Here is a 23100-nt window from a genome sequence, read left to right on the forward strand (position 1 = left end):
CTTTGTCGTTTCATTAGCTATTATTCTGAGAATAAGGTTAATAATGAATTACAATTTTATGGAATGTGATGTTATAAAATCTACTGTAACGGATAAAAACGTCTAAGTCAACTATACGTAGTATATCTTCATTAAACATTTTGCTAATAAATACTTTCTTTATACCCTCAAAAATCATAATAAAGCAGGCAGATGATAATCACATCAGTATTTTAAACATTGATACCATATGTATTTTTTCCCCCTTCTCCTTGCACGCGTTTTTCTCTACAATATTATCAACTTTAGTTATGACTAAGGATAATCTACGAGTATTTTTTGCGATACTAGTTCTCTCTGGTTACAATAAATTACCAAATCGACGATTTTATTGGTCAGCCAAAGAAGATATAATAAGCCCTTTGGTGAGCAATTCTATGAGAAGAGACACGTTTGATCAAATAATGCGATGTCTTCATTTTTCTGATAACATGCAAATGCAAAATGATAGATTTCACAAAGTAAGACCAATATTCACACACATGTATCAGATCATGAAGAATAGTAAATTTCAAGTAAAATTAATGAGCGTAGATGAAATAATGGTGCCATATTATGGAAGGCATGGGGATAAACAATATATTAGAGGGAAACCTGTTAGATTTGGCTTCAAGCTTTGGGCTGCATGTGCTTCTGACGGCACTTTGCTGCATGTTGAGCCTTATTGTGGATCATATACAAACATACCTGATCATGGATTTGCCCACGGTCCAAATGTTGTATTAGAAAGTGTAAATAAGACTGGACTATAAGAAGGACAGCATGTAATCTGTGACAATTATTTTGGAACTGTTCTTATGCTGAAAGAACTCGCACGAATGAAAATTGCTTGCACTACAACTCTTCGTGAAGACCGGTTGGGTGGAGCTCCAGTCTTGTCAAGGCCACATATGAACAAAAAAGCTCGTGGATCCATGGAAGAGGCATATACAGATTGTATTTATTAATAGACGTAAAAAATTCCGAAGGCTTTCTATACAACGCCTTCCTCTTTCTATAAAATATTTCTGGTTGAACGTCTACACCGTCCATAACGACATTTATTTCTCCTCTTCCAAACCATGACTGAACCGGAAGGGGGTAAACGGCGGTAGTAACTATGACTCTCTTAAGGATACTTAATAAATATTACATAACCTGTTGCAAAAACGGGAAAATAAAAAGCTGCCGGGAAAAAGGGGGGAAAATGGTTAAGAAAGGACTATAAACCAGCGCGCACGTGGGAATTGGGTAATACTATACCAATTGCCTTTCAAAGAAAAACACACACTATTTAATATATTTACAGTTTTCCTTTTCTTTTCTAAAAATGGTGCGATCTAATAGAATATGTTTTACTTTAAATAATTATACAAATGATGAACAAATTGCAATAGAAGATTTCCTGGATCAGCATGCTGATGATTTGATTTATGCTATTGTTGGAGAGGAATATGGTTTAAATGGACCTCTACACTTACAAGGTTATATACATTTTAAAACCTCATATTTAAGAGCATGCAGTGGAATTTTAAGATACTGGAGAAGTTTGCCTGGTTTAGGACGAGCTCATATAGAAGATTCTAGGGGCTCGGATTATGCCAATAAAGAATACTGCGAAAAAGATGGTATTTACATCGATTGGGGAAGTCCTCAAGAACCACCAATGATTATAACAGATAGATTTGCAGAACTTGTTAACGGAATACAACATGAAAATTGGAAAATGCAACATTGTTTAGAAAATTATCCAGATTTAGCTTTAAAATATCATTTTCAAATACAAAAAATAATTGACACAAATTATAAAAAATTTGTAAGCCCTATAACTAATTTAAGAGAATGGCAAGATAATGTTATTAATAAAATAAATATTCAAAATAACAAATACTTTTTGTCATTGACGAAGGATGGCAATAAGGGTAAATCGACATTAACCAAACATTTAGTATCAACACAAGATGCATGGTCATGTACTGGTGGAAAAGTTACAGATTTGATGACTGCATATGATACGGATACAAAAATAGCAATTTTTGATATGGCGAGAAGTAACGCAAGTGATTACTGGCCATGGAATTTTATGGAAAATCTAAAAAATGGAATGTTCACAACTACAAAGTATAAGGGGGTAATGAAGCCATTCAAACAAAGATAATATGTCTCATTAGTTAAATGGAAAGATAACAAAGTATTAAGTGTAGCTTCGAACAAGATGAGAGCACAGCCATTGCAGAAAGTGAAGCGGTGGGACAGGAAGCAGAAGAAATATATTTATATAGATATTCCAAATTCTATTTGTATCTACAATAAATACATGGGAGGTGTTGACCTTTTCGATCAACAAGTAGCAGCCTACAGAATAAGGATAAGATCAAAAAAATGGTGGCGGCCTTTGTTTGCATGGAATGCCAATGCACAAGTCGTCAATGCTTGGCGTTTCAGCAGACGAAATAACCCTAATTTCAGCCTTCTGAATTTTACTAGAAATTTAGTTATTGCAGTGCTGAAAACATACGGGGTTGCAAAGAAGCGTCCAGGCCCAAAATATCCATTGGGAAGTGCAGCAGAAAGTGTTCGACACAGCAATGAAGGCCACTGGACTGCAAGAGGAGAACGTGCTAGAAGTAGATGCAAAGAATGTAAAGGCCGCACACCTCATATATGTAAAAAGTGTAAAGTTCCTTTGCACCCAGAATGCATGGAACCTTATCACACAAAGGAGTAAATGCTCCAGTATCATCTTATGTTCATTTATAATCAAATAAAAAGGATATTTTTCTAATTGAAATTCAATATTATGTAATAAATTCAATATTTGTTATTTTATTATCGAGTGGGAACATATGTGCCCGGGCAGTATTTCCTCAGTTATAAGTAAATTTTGAAATTTTATTGTTTTAAATGTGCCTTATTACTACCATGAGACAAACAAAATGACAATTAACTCAAATTTTGATGTAGATAATTATCGGCATTAATGAATCGTCGAGCGAAAATGCATCGTCAGTCCCCACCTAATAGTGCAGGCTTTAAACCCCCGAAGGGACCGTTCCCTTCCCGATCCTTCACAGGAGCTAATCACCAGAGAAAATTGAGGGACGAACGTCTATTTGACTTTATCACTAGACTCCTAAGCTTCGTTTTCAAAGAATTGGGCACATGCCTTCTATCTTCATAGCTATTTTAGTCTACCAGAATTTCATATTATTGATAATCCCCGTTAATTTACTTTATTCCACTTATTAGATGACTCCTAAGCTTCACTTTCAAACAATAAGGCACATGCCTTCTATCTTCATAGCAATGGAATCTACCGGACCTTATTAAAGAAGCCTCATTTGGTTCTTTTTCAGAGAATGGAGCACTTGACTCCTATCTTCATAGCCTTATAGTCTACTAGACTTGATTATGGGACTCATAAGCTTTATTCCAAACAATTAGGCATATGCCTTCTATCTTCACAGCTTGAGTCTCCTCCGGATTTGAAACTAAATTCGTTAACCAATCACCACCGCTTGAATCTGCGGTCCAACCATCACCATCAATTTATAATAATATGTATATGTTCATATTTAATTTGTTAAGGGTTAATCCCCGATCTTGTACTTGTATTGTTATGTACTTGTATCTTACTTAAAAGCAAAATGTACTGTTTTTTCGTTCTTCTATAGCAGGTTTTTTAATCCTTAAGTATTTGATGGTAGTTTGTTTATTTTCGATTTTATTTCCTGCATTTTGCGTGTTATCTTATAAAAATAAACTCGTCGGGGCTTTGGCTAGTCGGCGAGCATTCTGATAACACTCATTTAGAACCACCTGGATCGGTTGGTCCAACGGCAAAGATGTAACAGGCTCAGTCGTTGCCTGGCCAGGTTAACCCTGGACCCGGAGTTACAGGCTCTGGGACATATTAATTATTTTTTAGATGAACGGCTCGTTGACACTTCACACACAGCAAATGTTACAATCGATTTATTGAAAAGAAAGTTTGGTGAGCGTTTTATCTCCAGAAATGGACCAGTGAATTGGCCGCCTCGCTCGTGCGATTTAACGCATCTAGACTATTTTCTTTGGGTCACGTAAAAAGCCTTGGTCTACACTAATAATCAGTCAACGTTAGAAGAGCTCAGAAAAAATATTCAACGGGAAATTGCTTATAAAGATTATCTTTAAGAAAAATAATCAATTTTTTTATGATGCAAATAACAATATAGTTCTTTCCAACTGGAATGGCAATAATATTGTTACCATTGAATCAACTGAGAATGCTTCAATACTACTGAGGAAAACCAAAAGAAAAGTATGTACATTATCATTACTAATACAATTCATCAAAACAACTTAATATGGGAGAACTGGATAGACTAAGAATGATCAAGTCACATAATGAGATAATGTCTATAGGCGTTTTCCTTAATTACGGTACAATATGACATAAAATTTCCAACTCTATTATATAAAGATTATCTTATCTTTTGGAAACAATCCAAAATATGGGCATGACGGTACTGGAACCATAAAAAAAATATGGTAGAAAAGTGCCTATTTGTCAGTGTCATGACGTTCAAAAAATCACAAAGGGGGAATAATCAATTTTTTAATGATGCAAATTACAATATAGTTCTTTCCAACTGGAATGGCAATAATATTGTTACCATTGCATCAACTGACAATGTTTCAATACTACTGAGGAAAACCAAAAGAAAAGTATGAACATTATCATTACTAATACAATTCATCAAAACAAGTTAATATGGGAGAAGTGGAAAAACTAAGAATGATCAAGGCACATAATGAGATAATGTATACAGGCGTTTTCCTTAACTACGGTGCAATACGACATAAAATTTCCAACTCCATTATATAAAGATTATCTTATCTTTTGGTTAATAATTCAAAATATGGGCCATGATGGTACTGGAACCATCATACCCGTAAAACGAAATGAAAAGTATGAAAACTATTTAACGCAACCGACAACTTGATCTGGCCCAGAGTCTTGACCTTTTTCCCACCAAAAACCTCTATTTGACCAGTATTCTTCATCATCTTTGACCTATTCACGAGTTGTTTCGGTAAAATATTCATGTTCGATCCAATGTTGAGTAACATTATTATCTTTAAGATTTGCGATACAAAGGCGTAACGTTTTGGATCCGACTGAAGAGATACAGCTTTAACCTTCAACTCATAGAAATGTCCGGTATCACAAGCTTCCACACACAGTCTCAGTCCCTATTTGAAAGTTTTGCATGGAAGTTGTATGTATCGAGTTTTTTGGGGAATATTAAAAAGTTTATGTCTCCGAAACTTCGTCATACAGGGAACAAAGGTAAATTTATCATAAATGGGTTAATATAGAAAACTTTGGAGGTTAATGGGAGTTGATGGCATGACATAAGGAAGGACTTTACTTCTAGTGTTTAATATGAAAATACAAATAAAAAAATATCATGCTTCTAGTTTGGGTTGAATTTGTTTTACTACCTGTTATTTTGGGGTAACGCTAAAAAAATGTTACACGACCCCTGTCCACATGTTTAACTGAAATTTTTTAGGAGGCAAAGTTTTGTATATTAGATAGTATTTTTTACCACTAAGTAAAAATGATAATATCGTCGTTCTTAGAGTGAAGAGGAATTGAGCTCGTATGCATGAAAATATTATTCTAGTATGAGAGTATATATATACAACTAATACCAATGAATTCCTTTTACAATTATTTAGGACAAAGTTTGAAGCATCTAATTCATAACTCACCTTACTCAATGATCGTATGATTTCACGTTAACACAACTTGACCCATTTCTTTTTAGATTGTCAGAGCTCACCTGAAGAAAAAAAAATTAAGGATACATAAATAACGTACCATATTAAATAATTAGCTATCATTAACAAGAAAATTACTTATAATTTCGGCGTTAAGATATCCTTTACTTTTGAATCAAATTGGTATATCTTACGGAAATGAAGGATTAATTTTTAATTTTCATTTTATGAGTGTTGTGGCGTTTCACCAGATTAAGTATAAGTAAACATCATCGTATTATAATTGTTTCCTCTGACCTAAGAATTGTCTTTGAAGTCCATATCCATAACGTCTATTATTTTTTTCCTCAGGGAGCAGAAAATGAATTAAACCTATGCACATTGAGTTTAAGATATTTATTTCTTTCAAGTGCTATCCAATGGATTACATCCATACATCCATAGTAAAGGTATTAATTGAACGCTCAGATTCTCTGTCTTGTACAATTTGTCAACCCATCCATGATTTAGGAATATTCCTTTTCGATCCTTCATGGGTAGTTTAGCATTGCAACTCATCATACGTTTCATGACTAATTTTGAACTTCCATCCTTTCAGTTACCATCAACGGTAACAAGGGGCATTTACTATTACGTCTTTAGAGCATCTATAAGAATCATTATTAGTCATTTATGGATTCTTATATCAAATGAGCATTGGTGTTGCCCTTTGTTGAAGTTAATCCTTATCATTGAGAAAAAAAATGATGAATTCCACTTCATAATGGTATATCAATATTGAGATAGGACTAGATATGACTTCCAAGTGCCATATTCCCTAAAATAAAGAGATATAAATTATAAAATTGCAGATGAACAAGATTTAAAATGAATAGTTATTCTTCATGAATGGAAAAAATATAATCAGTCATTACTTATGATCCTTGCACATACAAATGGTTTAATGACTCATTTTAACTTAATCAAATGGCTGTTATCTTATTAATTATTATATCGAAACTAATAGAGCAGTGGGTACTGTTCATTGATTACTGCCACACCAAACTAGAAGAAGAGTGGCAAAGGATTTGTAATGGTTGGTTGGCTAATTTGGACAGATAGCTAATAAATATTCCAATCCTAAAAAGTTTCATATTGATGTTATTTTTAATTTATTTGACTATATTACCGCCTTCAAATCCGGAGAGGAAAAATCAGCCTATTAAATTAATGACTGTTTTGGCAAAAATCATGGGCAAAATACTATCTTTTAAACATAACATAGTCTACAACTAAAAACAATGGAATAACCTTCAGCATATTTGTATCGCCTCTATATTTTCTTTTTCTATGGAAGCAGTTGTTGCACGTACCCTGTTTGGTAGCATGATATGTTTCTGGTTCGAACATTCTTAAGTTTTTCACAATAATACGGGATTTGTATATTTTTAATTATTATTTCTATTCAATAATTAAGAATGATAATTATATTAAAATAAACTCAGTATATATTATTACTTTTCTTAGCTTATGTTACTTCCTCGAACGTAACTTGATAATTAGTTCATGCTTTATATTTAATATCCTTAAATTATTGCATGGGTGTTGTCCAAGTTGCAACTTGTACTCTCAAATTGTATATGTTCCAATATCTTCGACTCAAAATACATTATTAATTGACCAGATGGGTCATTCTAATTAGCAACTAGGTTAATTAATACTATCACTTCATTGTGATCCAATAAAATTATATGATTATTGTTGTCTCTGTACAAAGGTGACGAAGTACCAATTATTTAATAACAGGAGGGGTCCATGATGAACGGGAGAAATGAGGAGGAGGAATACAAGGATTATTTAATAGGAACACTTAAACTCTCATTAATAAAAAACCCTACTATGATACATAGACATAATACATGGCTATTTATAGTAATACATTACAATTATTATGTATTAATGAGTAATATAACTTTTGGCATTTGAACTTTATAATGTGCTGCAATAAACTTATATTTGTGTAATTTGTATAAAAATTGACAAAAAAATTTCAGCCTTAATACATTGATTTTTTATGGAATATTCAACTTTTGCATGATAATTTTACCAAAAAGTAAAGTAAATCCTTGATGTAAAAATATTCATGTCTTTTTTTTTGTTGTAATTTGTATAATTTGCATATAAAAGTTACAACTTGTACAAAATCCCAACTCGTACACTACAAAATAAGCGGCAAGAGATTTGAAGACTGTTCGGACCAGTATCACGCACTGTTCTATCAATAATAGCTAGTAACTTCCTTTTCCAGCGAGCCGTTATCTAGGTAAGAGGTATTTTTTCCTCAATAAATTATCAAATCCAATTTTATCCATCTCATCCTTGATTTCAGAAGGAATCATGGCTATTGTTCCAGCTCCACACAAAAAGATCGTCAAGAAGCGAACTAAAAAGTTCATTCGTCATCAGAGCGATCGTTATGTTTGCGTTAAGCAAAGTTGGAGAAAGCCCAAGGGTATCGACAATAGGGTGAGACGACGATTTAAGGGAATGTATAAGATGCCCAACATTGGTTACGGTTCTGCCAAGTCTACCAAGCACATGCTACCCAATGGCTTCAGAAAGGTCGTTGTAAACAACATTAAGGTGAGACTCTATAGTGAGGTACACTCACGGTATCATACATCAATCCCAACAAGTGTGTATTTTCCAGTTGTTGAGATCAAATTCCATTGAAGACTATTGTGTTTTAATCCGTTAGTCGACCCTTTGATCTCACAGATTAAGAGTGTATTACTCTCGAGCTTTAATTTCAAGTCGTGACTTTAATCATACTCCCGACTCCGCCAGAGCTCAGGGCAATTTTCCTTCAATGTATATTTCCTCGTCGTTGTTATAACATATCTATGTTTACTCATTTTAGGAATTGGAAGTTCTCATGATGCAAAACAAGAAGTTTTGTGCTGAAATCGCACATAGTGTTTCTGCTAAGAAGCGCAAGACTATTGTTGAACGGGCTCAACAACTCAGTATCCGTGTTACCAATCCTAACGCTAGACTCCGCAGTGAAGAAAACGAGTAATTGATCTCCCTTGAATTACTACAATCTTTTCTTGTCATTATTTTCAACACCATCGAAAATAAAATTATTATTTCTTATGTAAACAATTATTCATTGATTTATTGTGAATAGAGCGTTTTCACGTAACGTCAACTCTGTTAATGTCTTTTGGGTCCGGGAGTATCGTTTATATCACTTTGCACAAGGAAATTGGTATACAATTGCATACCAAAATGGGGACAGCAAATAAAAGAACTTGTACCTCCCTAGCAAATATTAAGATATATCCCTGTATTGCGTACTATAAAATTGGCCCTAAAATGTGTCGCTAATTTGTAATTGCAACAACCTCATTTCCATAATGTAGATACATATTAACTGCTAAAAGGGATAGCAAAGGATATTTTGCTTTTAATTATTCTGCTTTTCTCAGCCTTTCACTTTCCAAATAAAAAATCAATCGTATAATTAGCCATCTTGTAATATTTTTAGTGCGTACTGCTTTGATTTAATACAAGTATCTGTGTATCACGGGGACAAATGTGTTACTCAAGGTGTTTTTTTTTTTTAATAAGTATCATCAAAGATATATTGGATATTTGTTTATTTTTGTAGTAAATATCAGCTTTGAACGCCCCAAATTGGAGTTCACTTCAGTTATGATGTTAATCAAAGCGCTCATATGTTCAGATGAATAAATTCCAGTTTTTGATAAAATAGTATGGCACGAATACCATACTGAATAAATTGATTATATTTCGATGTAGTTACTTTTTGTTAAATCTATTGTTATTTCTTAAAAAACCTTTTAATGCTTATCCGGGGGCATAAGTATGAATTAGGTAATTACAGGCTTCAGGAATTCTACTCACTCAAAATATTAATGAAATATAGCATTTATAAAGTCGATTTAGTTGAAGCTTACTATTTTTATGTGAGTTCATAGTAATACAAATTTAGAATCACTCTTTGTGCCTAAAAATAAACCCAATGATTCCAGTCATCTTTTGTGTGTTGATGTATAGTTATTTTACTATTGAATAAACTAAAGCCTTAAAGTATACCCGTCAACACAAGCTATCAAGAACGATTTTTCTCAAAATTGAGAGTAGATTTAATTAGTATTTGTCGTCAGCTTCTGTCAACAAATAATTCTTAGTAGGCCTCTGTCTGTACATCCAACTGCTATTCAAGTGGCCAAAATTCATCGTCACAATACAGAAATGAGAAATTGATTAATTTTATTTGAAAAGGCATTTATGTCAAATAACGATAATTAACTATAACTTACAATTTAGGTTATTTTAAGTCATCCCAAAAATTTCACTAATAAGGCTATAATTGATTCAATTATGTCCATGAAATATCTAGCTGTTTGTGTTATATATGGAGTAAAAAATAAATTGAGATTCTCTCCTTTTCTTCACTTTTGTTCAAGATTGCTTTATGTTGATGGACCACATAATATGGATACTATTTATAAGAATAATTTACTTTCATACAAAGTGCTTACTAATACTACCATTTTATCAGATTTGAGGGTTATCCAGCATCGGTGGGGTTAATAATTGTGTTTTATTAGTGCATTTAAGGCTTATGAATAAAAACTATTGAACTCCGGATAATTCAATTTTGATCAATTTCTATTACACGAGATGAGTACAATATAAACTCTGAATAACTGGAGTAGTACTAAAGATCTAATGTGTTTTAGAATTAGTATGCTGAGATATTGTTGCTATTATTCCTTCACGCGCGATTCAGAAGACAAATCCCTATAAAAAATATATAAAACGGAAATGAACAATTTATCTTGAATTTCTATGTTTTTTTATCAAAGAGTTATAATGTTCTACATAAAATGTGAATGATTTCGAGGTACCTATTTTATGAGTCATGGAGGAAAGGTAAGGAAAATCTGAATCCTACTAATGATCAAGGTTTATGGTGATTATTTACTAGAGAAACGTCGTTAGGGAATTATGATGAAAAAATATACACTCAACCCATAATCCCGAAAGTGCAATCAATCGTGTCTGAAAGAAGATATAAATATTCCAAACCGATTTCCGTTTCGCCTCTTTTAACTTCTTCCACAAATAGGGTTATATTAGTGAGTGTATACTAATTTTTCAGCATTCATACCCTGGATAATTGTCTTTATAGAGCGAGGAAAGTTCAAATTATAATCATTTACGGCTAGGAATACGAAATACGTACGTAATCATACTCATCAATTTAATATCTATTATAGCAGCAATCGTGTCCCTTGTATATATGAATACATTAACTCCAGAAATTAAAATCCAAGTCGATGCATACTGTTTATTTGACGTATACATCGATCGCTGTAATGAGTCCTTTAGGAATGATGTATTGCCCTTTCGAAATTATCGGGTAAATAGAGCTTCATATTCCTTTGGAAGTGGAAGGGAACCAGAGTATAGAATGCCTTTTGACATGGAAAAATCACGGTTTGTTGTTCCTTTTGATGGGATTTATTATTTTCATTTCCGAGGCTATAAGGGAAGTAAATCTTGTGATCTTCATTTTCACGTAAATAAAAAGAGGTAGGTTTAATTTTTTATTCATTTGATGAAATAATTTAGTATATTTCTTGTTTCAGTGAGCTTTTCAAATGTCCTATCAAAACTGGGATTGGTGAGCTTGTGTCTTGGAATATTATGAAAGTATTGAACCAGGATGATATTATCTATTTAAAGTCTTCAAAAATTGGTATAAAAAACAATCATACGTTCTTTACGTGTAGCCCTTATTTAAAAGCAGAGTTTCTGGGAATGCTTTTGAAGAATAATGCACGAAGAGTCGAATGGAATCAGATAGCTTAAATTAATTAATTAAGGATTGTAATACCCTTTCTAAAGGGTATGTTCATTCATATTGGAGCACATTTGATTAGACAAATAAAGAATTTTGAGGATTAGCAATGCTATGGCTATATTATTATTAACATATTTTTTGACATACAAATTCAAAGAGCAGAATGAATAACTATTGACTACAGATTACATCAAACAAAGCGTGTAGCAATGGATAGGATTTTAGTATAATCCGCCTTCTTGGCTATGGTATTTTCCTTTAAAATTTGTTTGAGTATGATGGGGATAGGAGCGTGGATCCGTGTTCCCAGTGGAGCTCCCATTCGATCAATCAGAACAACATTATTAGAATCGAATTTAGGAACACCCACATTTTGTCTTTGCTTGAGACCAACAATGACCCCATGACGGACTTCCCCCATGATCGCCAAAGATACTCGATCACCCAATTTGCCAAGGGCGCCATGGGGTTTTTTCTTATGAAAAGCCGCTTGAACTTGGATGACCTTAGGAGGTTTACGCTCTGCCATGGCTTTTCTTCCAAGTTCAGAGTCATCGATGACTCTGAGACGAGATCCGCTCTGAATACCATACACTGAGATGGGACTGAATTTTCTATGACGGTGATGAACCAAAGAAGGCTTATAATTAGGAAATGCTACACATGGAGGTACATCTGGGAAGCGCCATGAGGATCCCTGTCGCGAAAAGAAGGATCCAAATAGCCGAAAAGAACGTAGGGTCTCACTTGGAGTAAACCACACCATTACTTAAATTACAAAAAAATCAAAATCAACTAAATCAAGGGCTGCAAAAGAAGTTGTGGCGTTATATTTTATGTATAAGATTTCGGTGACACCCAAATGACTGTTATGTTGGATAAGCACTGGAGTTATTAGTGAATTAATAACTATTATTGCACTTTTCAATGCCGAGAACTGAGTTTTTTTCTCCCATTTCCTAAAAAAATGACGTCACTTATTCTTTTTAATTTTATGTTTATTGAGAGTTTTTCAGATGACGTCACAATTAAAAGCATAAACAACCATGTTTGTAACAATAACATGATGGTACCAACGAATAAAATGATAAAAACAATACTGTCTATAAAAAATTTATCGCTCAATTCCCTTTATTTATTATATGGAATATGTATTGCAAATATTTTATTACTCATGACATCGTTATACACTTTTTTGATATTTCCTTAATGTAGATAAAAACCAAGGATTATAAAGGAAGGAAAAAGATATTTTTTCTCTAAATATCTTACTTTTCTTGTCCTTCGTCAATAAAAAAAAATTGATAGAATTCAAATAACACTATTTATCATAGGCATCAAGTTGTATTCAATTCAAGTGTTAAGTCAATGAGTATAAGATCTTATTGGTTAAGTATTTTATTTATTATTCTTCATAAGCAATTTGATGGAGTTTTATCAAGGAAATTTGTCCATTTTATGTAGTAAAAATATCAAATTTGAGCCCCGAAGATAGCTCCTCTTTCAATTATTATGTATGTATGACGTCAGTGAAAATGTTATTATTTTAAAGCTCCCAATATTATTTAATACAAAATAATAATATACTAACTGACACGTGGTCACATTGTAAAATAAACCACTTTTTGAGGGCATAAAAAGTGTATTATGATTTTATTTAAGTATTATTTTATCAATAACAGTCTTTCTATATAATTAATTGTCAATGACAATATCTGATGACGATGACAGTAGAGGATCGTAAGGAATCATTGGAATTGAAGCCTGTTGGAGACATTCGAGAGGCCCATGATCTCTTATCCAAAGAGGAGGTATACTTTTACATATACTGAGCTATGTTATACGTCTCTTTATATTTTTCTGAACTTATTTTTTTAGGAGGAGATTGAAAATGAACTTATTCAACTGTTGGGACGGGAGTCTGGACTGGAGTTACAGCTCCACTCTCTTGCTTCTGGATTTCTTCAAGATCGTACCTATGCCTCCAAGGCTGTGGAACTATCTCAAGTATTATCCAAGGCTGGAAAACTTGCAGAAGAGGTTTCAAGTAAAGTGAAAAGGTTGGATATGGCCAAAAGCCGCGTTTCCCAATGCCAGAATCGAGTGAGTGATCTGATGGACTTAAGATTGTGCTCTGAAGGAGTTTTGACAACTCTTAAAAATGAGGACTATGAACAAGCTGCGGCGCATATTCATCGATTTCTTTCCATGGACGAAGGTAGTTCAAAGGCATACGGCTCAATAAAGATATATTTGAGACCTTTATAGGGTTATTATCCAAATAACTTGCATAACTGTAGATACCCAAGAATTTATGCTATAGTTGTGATTCTTTATTTGATTTAAGAGATTTACATGGGGCCCGATATAGCCCTTTTCAAATAAAGCCCACTTATTTTCTCATCCTTCTATTTTGACGATAAATTTTGCCTACTTTAGCTAGAATTTACAACTCACAAAGGATTTATAAGAATAATTATCGTCAAATTATTCGTATAAGATTAAAAATTAAGGGGTGAGAGCCAAATTGTCTTACTCAAGTAATTTACTTTACAGAATTATGCTTGTAAACTCGATTTTTTAAATTATGAATAACGGGGTTTTCTAATGTTTCCAATAAAATAGATTGGAAAATCATTTGCCCGGTCTTTACTATCTCTCTGTTTTTAAATATGAAAAATATTAGACTTCAAGGATCACTTATAGGCAATACATGAATGGTTGAGTTACAATAAATTGGACCTTAACCCTGTAAATGTAATCCACAATACATTGTGAGAAAAATTATTCTAGCTTGCTCTTTCGTTGATAGACCACTCATAAATCTTTACTTCATTTAATAGTAAAACAACCAAAATTCAGCACAAAAATTGTTTCTCGTTTCCTCAAAAATCAAGAAAAGGAGGAAATTTCAATTGATTTTTTTTTTTTACTTTATATATACATCGTAACTGTGGTAATATGAAATGTTTTTCAAAGTCACCTCTATTTGTTAATTTATTATAGTCATGTAGCTAGAACGGTCACAAATAGATCTTCATGTTGTGCATTAAAAATACTTAGCACTTATTTCTAACATACAAAAATATTAGAAGTTTGTGGGCTTATTTGAAAACCTGTAATTGCCCCATATTACCTCATACTCATGGTAATGAGTATGAGGTAATGAGGCCACCAAAGTTGCATTAGTATAAATATAAACATTTTTATATGATTGATAAATTGAGATAGACAGCACATATAATGTGGGCAACAAGGGATTCACATCTTACTTTGCTAAGTTGGACAAATCTATGCCAAAATTCAAAGTTCTCCTAGTTCTGGATGCACATCCTACAAATTGAGGATTTGAAAGCCTCGTGACAATGCTAGAAACATACTCTAAGCCATGGACAATACTTCCCAAATTAGTTAAAAATTTATCATCATAGAAACTAATGCCCCACATAATTCTCCCACTTGTATTCCATGTTTACTATTTTATCTTCGTTTGCACCACAAATTTAATCCACTAATGGAGGGAAAATGATGAAAAATAAAATGAAAAATAGTAAATACATAACTTCTTCACAAGGATGGCACAATTAGTAATATGTGTGAAAAGTCATATCATTTACTCTCACATGTTAAAGCAAAGTAACTCTAGAATGAATAGTCAAGTGTATATTAGGGAGTCTCAGATTAAGCAGAGCCCCGGGTTTCCCCAGTTATCCTTACATACAGCCCAATATTTCATAGACATATTTAAGTCAATTATAAATGTATATTTAAAATTTGTGGTAGGAATGTGATAATTAAGAGTTTATGCTATAGTTGTGAACCTTTATTTGATTTAAAAGACTTACGTATATTGGCTCCGATATAAATTCAATATAAATATAAATTTCAAATAAATTATGTCAACTTTTCATTTTTTTGTTGTGGCGATCAATTTTGGTTACTTAAAGGTCTACAATTTGCGACACATTCAAAGGGTTAATAAGAAAGATCCTTGTTGAATAAAATTGGCGATAATTATTCTCATAAAAATAAAAAATAATTTTATAATCTCTTTATTTAGGCATACTCAAGCTCACAGCAGAGGACATTACCTCTGACAACACATTGAATTTAGAAAAATCAATTAAAACTCTTAAAGAGGCACATGTTAAAGTCAAAGAGATTATAATTGATAAATTTGAGGATTCCATCACTTCAGGAGATCTTCCGGCTATTGAGCGTTTTTTCAAACTCTTTCCTCTTGTCAAAATGAAGGAAGAAGGTCTGAGTCGTTTTACAAAATATCTCCGTTCCAAAATCAAAGAAGCCTCGGAAAAAAATAGAACTACTGCCAAAAAAGAGGCTGAAATGAGTAGTACTATTTATGCGGAGGCTCTTACTCTTTTATTTGAGGGGATTGCTCGTACACTTGAAGTGCATCAACCTCTCATAGAGACATACTACGGTGATGGAAAACTCAGGGAAGTTATTCATGCCCTGCAAAAAGAGTGTGACGACCAAAGCGAGAAAATCCTTTTTGATTTTAAGGAATCTCGCCACTTGCCTAATGTGGCTTGGCGAATTAAGGAGGCAAACAAACTTAATGGAAAAGGATTAGAAAAAAAAATACAGCCAAAGGATATTGAGCACATATTATCTGAACTAACTTTAATTCAATCTAGGGCGGAAATGTATTTTAAATTTCTAAGGAAAAGAGTTACGGTGTGTATGATAATTCATTTATTTTAATAAAGCGTTCTCTTGGGGTCTCAAAGTTGATATTTTTAAGAATGAAGATAAGATGCAATGAACAAATTTCTAATAAACCTTGATAAAAATCTAGCCAATGGCTTTAGGAATCAAATAAAATTTGATAATACCGGCATTGAATACAACTTGATGCCCATGATAAGCACAGAGATTTGAATCTAATCAAATTAATGTGTACTAAAAATGGAAAAAATAATACCTTTTTTTTTATCGATCAGGGGGGGAAAAAAGTAGGATAATTAGAAAAAAAATATCCAAGTCTGACCGTTACATTTATTAAATTACTGTATGAAGTATGGAAATAATATATTATACGCATGTAATTTTGCTATTTTTGATACATATTGGTGTCTGATATATAATAAAACCAGGCATTAAAGTGATAGATTTTAATAGGCATGAAGGGTTTAAGTCATTTTATTTGTTCGTCCCATTTTGTCATGATCCAATAGTTCGCCATTTTCTTGAATTTTAATGAAATGGGGTTAAACTCGGTTATGTAGGCCTCCAAAATGGCTGACATCACGTGGAAACACAAATAATGCATTTAATTATTATCATTTTTAGATGGATGTTGTAGAATCACCGAATAAAGAGGAGGAAATTAGGCAATTTGGAGAATTTTTGAAGAAAAGTCGACTCTGTCGCCTTTTACAGGACTTGTTGTCGGACTACATTCTCCTAGAGCAATTTTTCATGGCTGAAAATATTCACAAGGCAATGGCTCAAGAGGAGGAGCTTAACTCTGATCAATTAACTTCTCTAATGCTTGATGATATATTTTACATCTTAAAGAAAACTGTTGAAAGGGCTCTTAGCAGTCAAAATGTGGATGGATTCTGTGCGGTACTCAACAATGCTTGCACTTTGATTGATACTGATCTTTGTACCATGTTACAAACTCAACTCAAGCTTGGCTATCCATCAAGATTTATGGATTTGTCCCAAACGTTCAATGCCCTTCAAACCTCATTTCAGCAAGGAAAACTTCAGGCAGGAGACTCTGAAAGACAAAGGATTCTTTTTCTTGTAATATTACAAAATCACGAGTTTCCCCCCATATTTTTAATTACTCCATGTTATTTATAGACTTATTTAAACAATGCAGAGAGTGGTAATGAATACGTCACTAGACTTCAAGACTCACTAAAGGCCAAACTATCATCCTCTATGGCAATCAAGAGTGAATATGAAAAGGCTAAAATTGATAATTGCTTGAGTGGTAATTCAATACTAAAGATTTGATATACTTTAATCGAAAATTCAAATTCTCTTCAGGTCTTCCTACTGCCAAAGATCGACTCAAGTCTGTTTTAAACCAAGGTCTTCAACAGTTACGTCAAAGCTCAGTAAAACCGCGTATTAAACCCTGGGTAGATAACTTTGGTAGTCATGATATTGATGAAGAGGAATTTGATAGCAATGAGGCAAACGATCCATTTATTCAACAACTAATCATTAATTTAGGTATTGGATTCTGTTTTATTATTGATTAAAGTTTTTCATGAATCCCTTATAGATGGACTCCTATCCTCTTTTAAATCTTCATTAACTCCATCTAATTACGAAGCATTTATCTGTATTGTGAGTGAGGAAGTTACTGTACAGCTTGAAAAAGTAGTGATGAAATCCTCATTTAGTCGCTTGGGAGGACTTCAATTTGATAGAGAAGTTCGCTCACTGGTTTCCTTTTTAACTAGTGTCACAACATGGACCATAAGAGATAAATTTGCTCGACTTAGCCAAATTGCTACAATTCTGAATATTGAAGAATTATCGGAGATATCAGAGATATGGAGATCCACAACTTGGAAGCTTTCTTCAAGTGATTTGAGACACATTTTAAATCTTAGGTCTGCACTTTCTAATGCTTTTGAGATCATGAATAGTCTTACTTATTTTTCTTCTTTCTAGGGTGGATTTTAAGAATGAAGAAGTGAAGGGATTAAAATTGTGATACGTTGTTGATTCAAACTTATAATATTTATATCTGTTGAGTTTTTATTTTTTTATATATATTATGTCTTGTAATGTTTGTTCCCTTCGAATAACTTAGAAAAGTTGAACTTGAAATTACTAAATTGCTGTACATCAATAATTACTTGTAAACTTCTGTAAGGGACAAAAACTCGAAAATTGAGATGTAAGTTGTATGATTTTAGACAATGCATGAAAATATCGTTTAAAAAGTTTAATATTTTCCATAATTATACATGACATAATGCTAAATCAGCATCAACAAATCTTTTTAAATAATAAGATGGCAACCATGACAATTTGAATACTTGTTTGGAGGAGAGCAGCTTAGCTGCCATAATATTTGATTAGCTCAGCGATAAAAAGCTTTGACAATGGAGGAAGGGGGAGAATGAAATAAACAAGCATTACCCCGATATCGATCCTCAAGTCTACTCAAAGTCCAACAAGGATTTACAAAATACAGGGTGCGTGGACAAAATCTGCCGCTTAAGGAAAAACAAACTACAAGCTTATTTTGTAATATTTATTGATAAAACAAAAACGAATATCTTTATTAGGATATACAGCAGCGATCTATTCAATGTAGCCGCCGTCTGCGGCCAAAACCCGCTCAATGAGGCTACGAAACTGAGAACAGGCATTTTGGATCTGCGCTGCTTCTATCTCACTGAATTTCTCCTTGATCCAGGTGATGAGAGACTGCTTGGTGCTATGGGAGGAGCGGTTGGTCATGTTCTCCACGTAGGGCCAGACAAAGTAGTCCAACGGGTTTAAATCCGGTGATGAGGGAAGCCAAGAGGAGAAGGGTACAAACGCAAAAGCATTGCTTTTCAGCCATACTTGCGTCCGCTTAGCTTTGTGGGCGGAGCCGAGTCCTGCTGCCACATCCAGATTTTGTACACGCACCATGTATAACTTCCCAACAAATCTTTTAGGATATTCTCTGTCTCCTTAGATCAAACACAAATGTTCAATCCGGGTTCGTATATATCACTGATAGTATAGAGTGGGATCTGTAGTTTGTATTTTTGCAATTGGAGGTTTGTCCCAAGAAATTCCAAGTTATAATTATGACTATACAAGAAATCCATAAGATATCTCTCCATCTTTTATGACCACACACATATGTTCAATCAGGTTTTGAATATAATTGAATGTAGTAGGAGATAAAGTTCACTACTCAGGAATTAAATAATAATGACAACAACTAAGGAAAAGAAAATTCATTCTTCCGATTACCAATTTAAAAAAAACACATAATATGTCTATCATTACCAGTGATGAAATCCAGTGCAGAATGGGCATGTTAAAAAAAAGATACCGAAAATCAACATGGTAATCCTGACAATTTGAATAATGTTTTGGAGGAGAGAAATAATAATGCTCATGACGTTTCATAAGATCAGCTACAATCAACTGTGACAAAGGAGGAAAGAGAAAAGGATGTATACAAGGACATTTGCTAGAATTACTCTGATGTCGATCCCCAATTCTATTCTTGAGTCCAACAAGGTCTTACAATTATAATTCCGAATTAAATCTTAATCTAAATATAATCGAAAACACTTAGGAAAGGATGCTCATCATATTTAACTGACAAAAGTGTATTAGAAAATCCTTGAGATGTTGAGCGGCCATTACTGTGCGCCTTCGTGCCTGTTGGACGCACAAAGACGCAAAACCCTCCATAAATAATTATGTTAGAAAGGTAAAATTAATGCTAACAGATCAAGTGTGATGTTAGAATTTTAAATTAATATATTAAATCGGGTAATAGCAGCTGGATTTATTGCAAGGAAACTAATATGTCTAAAACTTTTATTTTTTTGACGAAGGAAATATGACCTCCTAGCTACTCGAACCCGTTGGACTACACTATATAGGGCGTCTTTGAGATAGAGCACATAATACTGTTGATTCCTTGCAGGTATCCATTCTCGAGGCAATGGCCAACATGGACTAGGAGTTGCTCATCAAGGCCTGTACCAGGTTCAATTTCATGTTGGAGCCTGTGGTTGAAGCGTGAGGGTACTGGTTTGAGTGATTGAATTTTTCCAGTGACCTCTACCTATAAGAGAAAAAGATTTGTGAATTGCTGAATTAATTTGGGAAAATAAATTGTAATATAAATTATCCTTAAATTTTACGGATTAAAAATCCCCACCCTGTACATATAACGTATACAAAATGAATCTTCTTTGTTCCTTAGAATTTGGCTGTATGCCAAAGGAAACAATTAATATATACATAATTGATTTGTTTCTACAATAGCTAGGATATACTGATTTCAAATTAATTTAGTACTGTTTGGTTATCATAACTATAATTAATTAGCATATGTAGGGAAGAGTCCTTATTGTGAAAGTTCATTTGAAAAAATAAATAGACTATGAGAAAATGTTACTCTTGGAAAGTATATTCTAACTAGGTATCTATTTATTGTGTTAAAAATCCTCTTCACTTTTTAGCGTTTGAGTTTTGTTGTTATTGGCAACTTGAACAGGTTTTTATATTTACTAAGGTTGTTATCATTATTTTTTCGTATTTGAGGAGATAATATTTAAGTACAAAGTTTAATGAGGAGTGCATGCTCTCATTATAGACTGAGACTAATAAGGAGGATTGCTAAGGAGGCTTATAGGCAGGGATGAACATCCAGTGTAGAATGGGTAAGTTTAAAAAAAAAAAACGAAAGCCAAAATGGTAATCTTCATAATTTGAAGAATGTGTAGAGGAGAACAGCTACAATCAGCTGTCACAAGGGAGAAAGAACTAAACAAGGATATTGGCAAGAATTACTCCGAGATCGATCCCGGATTCAATTCCGATTCTAACAAGGACTTAAAAGTATAACTCTGCAGCAAATCCTCAGGGTCTTGTATGAACACACACGAATGTTTAGTCAGTTTTTGAAAAAAAAACAAAAAAAACGGGCTAGCTGAAAAATTCATAGGATTTACATCATTGGTTATAAGTAGTCCTGTGTTAGTCCTTATTTATTCGGGTCCAGTCCAGTCTTAGGACTAGACTTTGGACTGTCAATTCTAGAACTGATTAAGAAAAGCAAAAATAAAGTTGAGTGACGTCATCAAGGATCGAACTATATAAATTTTAGAACTGATATACAGGATTGAAATGATCTGGACCAAGAATAAACTGGACGGAATTCATTCTTCTATAATAAGGATTGACACAAGACTAAGTGTAAATCCTTGTTGGTCTCAGAGTAGAATTGAGGATCAATAACGGAATAATTTCTGCCTATGTACATGGCTGATACAGAGTGGGGCTTGTGTGTATTACCTTCTTCTCATCACTGATCACAGCTAATCTAAAATAAAATGTGATGACATCAAAGTTGCTTCCCTCCAAAACATTATCAAATTGTTTGTGTTACCACGTAAATTGCCGGTTTTTTTTAGCATACTGGAAATGGATAGCATTATTTTCATCTCTGCATATCTCCCCTAATAAAGAATCTATAGTTTGCAGCCTGCTTTTGTGCAATATTGTTAGTATCATGACTAAAAAAACCAACTTTTATATGAACTCTCCATTAATGCTATTTGAAATATAGAAGGTTGTCATTTCTAGAGCGAAAACACGTCATATTTTATCCTCAAAATTTATGACATAATAGGTAGCTGATTAAAAAAAAAAACTCTAACTATTGTCTCGCTCTTGCCCTTTCTTTGTGCATACCCATTGGTAAGAATGACTTCCAAGTCGATCATGACCAATGAAACATTGGATTCGTAAATAAAATGAAGTTGGTAGAAGTTTGTCTGGAAATTTGTTTGCCTATAAATTTGTCACATAAAAATTGCTGTTTAACTGAAATATTTGTCATTTCCGGAATAATTTTTCATTTTTTTTTTTTTTTGTTTAAACGTCAACTTTCAATTTTTAAGAAGAAATGACTAAAACGATTCCTTTTGGACATCAAATTCGAAACCTTAGCTTTAGATTTGTAAAAAATGAACTAATTATCAAGGATTATTTTTCGCCGATATTATTCTCCATAGTTTTTTTGTTTTTGTATACTAAGGGGGAAAATATTGGTTGGTTTGTGTACCTCTTTATAATTCCAAAAAATGCTATTTACTACTATGTGAGCAGAGCACCACTCTCCCTGATTTAGGTAACAACTTCAAAAAGCCCTCTTTTATAATAAATTTTTTTCTTCTCAGGAGATGTTATTACAATAATAATTTGTCAAAGTATGATCAAAAAAGAAAACAAGGAACACGCAGCCACCCTTTTTCCTTTTCTAATCTTACAATAACTAATTACTCATACTTTTTGTCAGCTTTCAATTTGTCATAATGCACTATTTTATGAAGATATTTGAGCTCATAGTTATCACTAAATATATTTTCTTAAATACTTATTTTATTTAATACTACACAGAATTATTTATGTCGTAGCTTGGGAATACTTGTCAAAAACGGTTGGGACTAGGAAAACTTTTTTCTTGTAAATATTTTTATTTGTTTTTTTTTATATGTATTTTATACAAACATTATGAAAAGGTAAGTTCCAAACTAATGAGAGAGCGGGGAAAAAAAAACTTTGTAAAGAAAGAAAAAAATAAAATAATAGACCTTTGGCCTTTCAAAATAAAAACACTCTTTTATTCAATAAAACGGTCATGGGATATCTTTGAATACTTCTAATAATGTGAACGTTTCAACATAAAATGT

The 23100-nt window shown here is 33.0% G+C and overlaps 4 protein-coding genes and 2 long non-coding RNA genes across 7 annotated transcripts; 4 read left to right on the plus strand and 2 right to left on the minus strand.

Annotated features, from left to right (window-relative positions):
* Positions 1-3673: 3673 nt before the first annotated feature.
* On the minus strand, positions 3674-7127 carry LOC121126479 (uncharacterized). The gene is made up of 3 exons (XR_005866917.2): positions 6959-7127; positions 5929-6607; positions 3674-5852 (listed from the first exon to the last, which is right to left on the minus strand). It is a non-coding gene; the product is annotated as an uncharacterized lncRNA (long non-coding RNA).
* An 840-nt stretch (positions 7128-7967) lies between these two features.
* Positions 7968-8934, plus strand: RpL32 (Ribosomal protein L32). 2 transcript variants are annotated; one of them, XM_040721824.2, is made up of 3 exons: positions 7968-8092; positions 8159-8412; positions 8690-8934. In XM_040721824.2, the coding sequence occupies exons 2-3, from the start codon at positions 8167-8169 to the stop codon at positions 8846-8848; spliced, it is 405 nt and encodes a 134-aa protein (XP_040577758.1). In that variant the 5' UTR covers positions 7968-8092; positions 8159-8166; the 3' UTR covers positions 8849-8934. The 2 variants fall into 2 exon arrangements, with proteins under 2 accessions (XP_040577758.1, XP_040577759.1); XM_040721825.2 differs by having other exon boundaries at positions 8025-8099.
* Positions 8935-10258: 1324 nt separating this feature from the next.
* On the plus strand, positions 10259-11775 carry LOC121126498 (uncharacterized). The gene is made up of 4 exons (XM_040721821.2): positions 10259-10734; positions 10790-10940; positions 10994-11397; positions 11454-11775. The coding sequence occupies exons 1-4, from the start codon at positions 10724-10726 to the stop codon at positions 11674-11676; spliced, it is 789 nt and encodes a 262-aa protein (XP_040577755.1). The 5' UTR covers positions 10259-10723; the 3' UTR covers positions 11677-11775.
* On the minus strand, positions 11769-12731 carry mRpL14 (mitochondrial ribosomal protein L14). Its single transcript, XM_040721822.2, has one exon. The coding sequence runs from the start codon at positions 12432-12434 to the stop codon at positions 11859-11861; it is 576 nt and encodes a 191-aa protein (XP_040577756.1). The 5' UTR covers positions 12435-12731; the 3' UTR covers positions 11769-11858.
* A 504-nt stretch (positions 12732-13235) lies between these two features.
* Positions 13236-18606, plus strand: Cog4 (conserved oligomeric Golgi complex subunit 4). Its single transcript, XM_040721820.2, has 8 exons — positions 13236-13479; positions 13547-13886; positions 15729-16369; positions 16985-17446; positions 17507-17639; positions 17696-17884; positions 17937-18270; positions 18332-18606. The coding sequence occupies exons 1-8, from the start codon at positions 13387-13389 to the stop codon at positions 18372-18374; spliced, it is 2235 nt and encodes a 744-aa protein (XP_040577754.1). The 5' UTR covers positions 13236-13386; the 3' UTR covers positions 18375-18606.
* A 1369-nt stretch (positions 18607-19975) lies between these two features.
* Positions 19976-20538, plus strand: LOC121126168 (uncharacterized). Its single transcript, XR_005866833.2, has 2 exons — positions 19976-20105; positions 20325-20538. It is a non-coding gene; the product is annotated as an uncharacterized lncRNA (long non-coding RNA).
* Positions 20539-23100: the final 2562 nt, after the last annotated feature.

Source organism: Lepeophtheirus salmonis, chromosome 11 (genome assembly GCF_016086655.4).
Source record: "Lepeophtheirus salmonis chromosome 11, UVic_Lsal_1.4, whole genome shotgun sequence".
NCBI lineage: Eukaryota > Metazoa > Arthropoda > Copepoda > Siphonostomatoida > Caligidae > Lepeophtheirus > Lepeophtheirus salmonis.

Coding starts and splice junctions, on each gene's coding strand:
- LOC121126498 (XM_040721821.2), top strand. Junction 10,941..10,993: donor CCACAAATAGGGTTATATTA/GTGAGTGTATAC, acceptor TTGTCTTTATAG/AGCGAGGAAAGTTCAAATTA. Junction 11,398..11,453: donor TTTCACGTAAATAAAAAGAG/GTAGGTTTAATT, acceptor TTCTTGTTTCAG/TGAGCTTTTCAAATGTCCTA.
- Cog4 (XM_040721820.2), top strand. CDS start 13,387: ATGACGATGACAGTAGAGGATCGTAAGGAATCATTGGAATTGAAGCCT. Junction 17,447..17,506: donor GACAAAGGATTCTTTTTCTT/GTAATATTACAA, acceptor TGTTATTTATAG/ACTTATTTAAACAATGCAGA. Junction 17,885..17,936: donor ACAACTAATCATTAATTTAG/GTATTGGATTCT, acceptor AATCCCTTATAG/ATGGACTCCTATCCTCTTTT.
- RpL32 (XM_040721824.2), top strand. CDS start 8,167: ATGGCTATTGTTCCAGCTCCACACAAAAAGATCGTCAAGAAGCGAACT. Junction 8,413..8,689: donor TCGTTGTAAACAACATTAAG/GTGAGACTCTAT, acceptor TACTCATTTTAG/GAATTGGAAGTTCTCATGAT.
- mRpL14 (XM_040721822.2), bottom strand. CDS start 12,434: ATGGTGTGGTTTACTCCAAGTGAGACCCTACGTTCTTTTCGGCTATTT.